Raw genomic sequence first — 5,687 nt, 5'->3', positions numbered from 1 at the left:
GGCTTCGTCCCTTCCCGGGGATTGTGGGGGGGGGGCGCTTGGGAGCGCTGAGTCTGCTCGGGGCCGTTGCGACCTCGCCCCCTTCTCTCCCTCCCGTAGGCAACCGAGCCCGGCCCCTCCCGCGGCCGGCAGCCCCTCCGGGTCAGCGCTGGGCCGCCCCGGCCCCTACAGGATGCTGCCGGCCCGCCCCGAGCGCCCCCCGGCCCTGAGATGGCTGCCTCCCGCCCGGCGGGCCCTGCCGTGGGGCTGCTCCCGGGCCCGGGTAGCCAGGAGGCGGCGGCGGAGGCGGGCCGCGCGGAGGGCAAAGGGCTGGCCGTCCGCGGCCTCCTCTGGCTGGCCCTGACCCGGGAGCTGAAGCGGCCCGGCCCGGAGGCGCGGCGCCCGGGGGCGGAGGGCTCGGCCGAGCGCCGGCAGCGGGGGGAGCCCGGCGGCCAGCTGGCCCGCGACTACGTGGTGCCCTGCCTGGACCGCTACGGCCTCTGCGTGAAGGACGCCTTCCTCGGCGAGGCGCTGGGCGGGCAGGTCCTGGCGCAGGTGGAGGGGCTGCACCGCGGCGGCAAGTTCCGGGACGGGCAGCTGGTGCTTCGCAGAACGGTGCCCGCCCGCCGCATCCGCGGGGACCAGGTGGCCTGGGTGGAGGGCCGGGAGCCCGGCTGCCGAGCCATCGGCGCCCTCATGGCCCGCCTGGACGAGCTCATCCTGCAGTGCGCCGGGAAGCTGGGCGGCTACGAGATCAACGGCCGGACGAAGGTGAGCGCAAGGCCGGAGCCCGGCTGTTGGTGCCGCTGCCCGGGCTCAGCCCCCCACCCTGCGGGCCGCCCCTCCAGCCAGCCCCTCGGGTGGAGGCCAAGGGATCCGGTCTCCGGTGATCCTGGGCCCCCCTGGAGGGCGCTAAAAGCGATGGACTTTACGCTGGGGCGGGGGCGGGCGGAGCTCTGCTGCTGGACGGGGCTTGGAGTAGGGCAGACAGCCCAAGACAAAAACCGATTCCCCCGTCCTCCCCCAGAAAGACCTCGGTGCTTTTGGCTCCTCCTGGGACCGCCCTGGGTCTCTCCTTCCCGGACTCGGTATACTGGAAGGGAGGCTGCTGGGGAGGGGCGGGCAGCTGTGGGTGATGGGGGGATGGGAGCAGTCCTCCTGGTCTTTTCTGCTGTGGATTTCAGGCCAAGGAGGGAAATAAGCATCTCTCCCCCCCCCCCCGCTTTGGAGGCACGTGGTTGGGCTGAGCCCTGAAGGGAGGGGGGAAGTGAGAGGGGCTGTGGGGCTCATGGAGACAGGTTTAGGATGAGTCTGGGCTTCTTGAGCGGATACTTGTCCTCAGCTGGGTCTGTCCACCAGCCCTCTCTGACTTGTGGAGCCCCTCGGAAGAGGCTCCCTCCCTCTGCCAGTCTTGCCAGCCTGCGCCCCAGAGGGACCCTGGCCGCTGCCCCCCATCCTTGAAGTAATAAGAGGCCTCAGAGGCCGACACCCCCTCGGACAACAAGCCCTGCCTTCCCCTCCTTTTGCAGCCTGGTCCAAAGGCTCCCTGAGTTGGCATCTCCTCTGCTTTGTCCTCCGGTGACCCTGCAGGGAACATCCACCACGGGGGGGGGGGGGGGGGCTGGCAGCAGCCCAGCTGGGAGGGAGCAGATCCTGCCTCACGGGGACTGGATGTCCTCGGTGTTTCCGAGAACAGGCTGCTCCAGCCCTGGGTGGGGGGAAGGTCCCTTCTGCAGCGCCACTGGCTGGGAGGTCGGCCTCCGAAGGCAGAGATGGGCTTGGGGGACAGAGAGGGTAGATGCCTTGTGTGGGGAGCCCCGCCAGCCCACTGCATCCCTCTCATGGCAGGGCTTTCCCTGCCCCCCCCACCAGTGTTCAAGTGAACCACAATTCATGATGGGGACACTTGCAAATAACTTTGCCTCTGAGCATATGCTGAGTCCAGCTTTTGTCCGCCTTGGGTTTGAAGGAGAAACCTTTTGGTTAGGCAAGGGAGTATGTGTGTGGGGGGACCTCCCCTCTGAAAGGAGAGCATCTTGCCTTCTATGTTTGGGGTGCCTGCAGTGAGGGTTTGTGGGTCATCTTTAAAGCGCACCATGGCATCGGACCTGGCTACCTCCGAGACCGCCTTCTGCCACAGATCGCCTCCCACCGGCCGATACGCTCCCACAGAGAGGCCCTCCTCAGGGTGCCGTCAACCAGACAGTGTCGGCTGGCGACCCCCAGGGGGAGAGCCTTCTCTGTGGGAGCACCCACCCTCTGGAACGAGCTGCCCCCAGAGATCCGGGTGATTCCGGATCTCCCCTCCTTTCGCCGCGCCCTTAAGACCTGGTTATTTCAGCGGGCAGGACTGGCCTAGGGGTATTTTAAATTGGTTTTAACAAAATTTTTAGTATAAGCTGCCTATTGAATATCTATTTTTAATTACTTTTAAATTTTGTATTATATTGTATTATTGTTTTTAAGCTGGCTGTAAGCCGCCCTGAGTCCTCCGGGAGAAGGGCGGGGTATAAATTTAATAAAACTAAACTAAACTAAACTAAACTAAACAGCTCTGAGACCAGACAGGCTGCAGCATTCGCCCTTGGCACCTGCTTGATGGTGGCAGAAGAGTACATCCCCTGGCATTTGCCCCCCCCAACCACACACACACACCTGTTTTGGAATGCTGGGAAGTGCCTTGCCAGGGTGGTCCTTGGCTATGGGGACCAGGTCATTTGTGCCAAAGGGGCTGGCTGGAGGGGCAAGGGGCTTCTGGGGGGCAGCCCTAGTGGATTTGCCAGCTGCTCGGTCTCCCCACTTCCCCTCCTCTCCTCCTGCCTTCCAGGCCATGGTGGCGTGTTACCCTGGCAACGGCCTGGGCTACGTGCGGCATGTGGACAACCCCCATGGAGACGGGCGCTGCGTCACCTGCATCTATTACCTAAACCGGAAGTGGGATAGCAAGGTAGGGAGTGGCGAGGGGGGACAGCTCTCAGCACCCCCACCTCACGCACAGAGCTCTTCCTGTTCCCTTCCTGTTCCCTTCCAAGCCCCAAATGCACAAGGGGGTGCGGGGATGGCTCCCGCATTCAACTGGCCTGCTCTGGAGGGTTAGTTTGCGGTGCTTGGATAGTAGAGCCCCGCTCTTCTCTTTGAGGAGAGCAAACCGGGTTTGTGAGAAGTTGCCATCCAAGCTAGACTGTCTCCCTTCCTGAGACGGCCGGTTCCTCCCTCTACTGCAGATGGGGTGTGAGGAGGGGGCAAGGCTCCTGGGTTTTGGTGGGCTTCAGGTGTTCCTTCCTTGCCTTCTGAGGCAGCTCTGAGCAGTTATGTCATCAGCTTGAGTTTCCATGTGAACGGTGGGGAAAGAAAGTAAAGTCAACCACAAGCAAAATTTCCAGTCTTGAAAAATGGGAAGTTTAAAGCCACCTCAAAGGGGTGGGGGTTTCAATGGCTTCTAGAAAGAGCGAGTGGGCTTCCCTCGAAGGGAGTTTGGGGGTGGAGGGCTGGGGTCTGGGACAGAACTGGGCCCTTTTTGTGGTGGAGGATTGGGTATCACCCAGGCCCACCGTGGGGACGAGGGGCTGCCCTTACGAAGCCCCCATCCTCCAGGGCAGTCTGAAGGACCTTCCTTGGCCCCCTCTCCCCCAGGTGCACGGGGGCCTCCTGCAGATCTTCCCAGAGGGTCGCCCGGTGGTGGCCAACATCGACCCCATCTTTGACCGGCTGCTGATCTTCTGGTCGGACCAGCGCAACCCGCACCAAGTGAAGCCAGCCTATGCTACCAGGTGAAGGGGCCGGCGGGAGGGAAAGGGCGGGGCAAGAGCCACCTGCAAATGAGTCCCCCCCCCAGACATGCAGAGTGATGTGTTGGCAATGGGGGGGGGAGGCCTTCCTGCTCTGAGCCAGATGGAGCCACTGCCCCCACCCCATAGAGAGGAAGGCTTCGGACCGGCTGCCTCCCAGGAAAGGGGCAGGGAATTCCAGTGGCAGCGTTAGCACCCCCAAAGAGGCTGGAGGACTGGGATGCCAAGCCAGATGACACTGGGTCCCTAGGCTGGAAGAGAAGACCCCTCCCCTTTCCCCGGGAGGCTTTTGCACTGCTGCTGAGAAAGGCTGGGGCAGGGGCTTTTCTGTGGGAGGGGTTGCCCTGCTCCTCAGATCAGGCATGTGGGGAAGCTGCTAGGAAGCACTGATGGGGGAAGTATTCTTGTGCCCTACTCATTTATTACTGTGGAGCATGTCCTAGAAAGACCCCCCCCCCATTAGAACAGTCAGGGCTCTCTCAACCCCTCCCCCAGCTGATCTGCTTTCTGCCACCTGCCCAGGTATGCCATCACAGTCTGGTATTTCGATGCCAAGGAGCGGGCCAGAGCCAAGGAGGCGCACCAGCAGGGTAAGTGTGTGTGTGTGTGTGGGGGGCTCCTTTCAGCAGAGGTGCAGTGGGGATGCTCCCCTGAGTCTGGGCGCTGGAGCCATCTGCCCGCAGCCCCCTGGGGGTCTTTCCCTGGGAATGGCTAGCCCAGTTAGCTGTGGGCAGGACGGAGCCCCGCAGAGCCAGCTTTGGAAGCGCCAGAGACTGTTGTCCAGACGGGCTTGGCTGATGGTCAGCAGAGTCAGCCGGTGAGCAGCGAACAGAGGCTGCAGCCCCCTGTGAGGGTCCTTTGGCTTTTGGGGGTGCTTCACAATTGGGGCTCACAAAGGCTGCAGTGGAGCCAGGAAGGGAGCAGGAAAAGGCGGGCAAAGTGATGGAGGGCAGTTTGGGGGAAAGAGCACGGGGCAGCTGGTGATGTGGGGCTCGGCTATGCTTGGGAGGGAGGCTTTCCTTAACCACAGCCTCCCCTGCAGCTTCTGCTCAGAAGGAAGGAGCCTCTTCTGGGATAGGGACCGATGGCCCCACCTGACGGATGGAAGACCTTGCCGTGGGAACCTGACTGGCACGGCCCGCCCGTCGTTTGGCCATCCCAGCTGCCTGTGGATGCTGCCACTGCTGGACTGGGATGCCCTATGCAGGAATGGGGTCTCGGGGGAGAGAGGGGCCCTGGGGTGCAAGGAGGCACCCTACAAGCCGGGATGTGTGTCTTGCCCCTCCGGCGTGCAGCTGTGCTCTGGCCAGTCTGTAAACGCAGCTCCACTTTGCACATGGGGCGTCCATGGCTGCCCCCTCCTGCTGCTGCCTGCATCGCCCATTTGCGGACGAGGAGAGAGAGAAAGAGAGGAGCACAGTGCAATAAAGATACCTCATTTGGAAATGCTCTTGGCTGATCTCTGGGGGGCGGGGGGGGAGGCCTGACATGCGACCCAGGTCTAAGGGCCCCAGCTGCGCTCCCTGTGCACCCACCATGATGCCCCACTGTCAGCCCGCTTCCCCCGACAGGCTATGAGAGCTAGGATCGCATCAGCCTGGTCTGTTTCTGGGGGGCAGCGTCTCCCCATTTGCCTGCCTTGGCAGCCCCAGAGCAAGACCCCCCCCCTTGTGGGGGTAGGTGGTGTTCCTCTGAACTCTCCTTCCCTTCCTTGGGGGGAGGGCTCTGTTGGGCTTGTCAGAAACAGTTCTCTGCCCTCTTGTCCTGTGAAGCCTCCAGAGGGTCCGTGGGGGGGCCTGCAGGGGGAGGGGGTGCGATTTGAGCAGCAGCCAGAAGTGAAGAGTGCAGCCAAGGAGCGGCCAGCAGATGGGGCTCTTGAGCTGACTTGGCAGGGACAGGGACCCCCCCCCCCCCCCCCCC

General features: G+C 63.0%; 1 protein-coding gene across 1 annotated transcript; it reads left to right on the top strand.

The window, feature by feature from the left end:
* Positions 1–210: 210 nt before the first annotated feature.
* On the top strand, positions 211–5,213 carry EGLN2 (egl-9 family hypoxia inducible factor 2). Its single transcript, XM_015813858.1, has 5 exons — positions 211–750; positions 2,807–2,926; positions 3,613–3,749; positions 4,290–4,357; positions 4,810–5,213. Exons 1-5 carry the CDS (start codon positions 211–213, stop codon positions 4,863–4,865), a joined length of 921 nt encoding a protein of 306 aa, XP_015669344.1. The 3' UTR covers positions 4,866–5,213.
* Positions 5,214–5,687: the final 474 nt, after the last annotated feature.

This window comes from Protobothrops mucrosquamatus, unplaced genomic scaffold, assembly GCF_001527695.2.
Source record: "Protobothrops mucrosquamatus isolate PMUCROS unplaced genomic scaffold, P.Mucros_1.0 scaffold201, whole genome shotgun sequence".
Taxonomy (NCBI): Eukaryota; Metazoa; Chordata; class Lepidosauria; order Squamata; family Viperidae; genus Protobothrops; species Protobothrops mucrosquamatus.
Note: the sequence above shows the minus strand (reverse complement) of the source record. Positions and strands in the feature narration are given on the sequence as shown.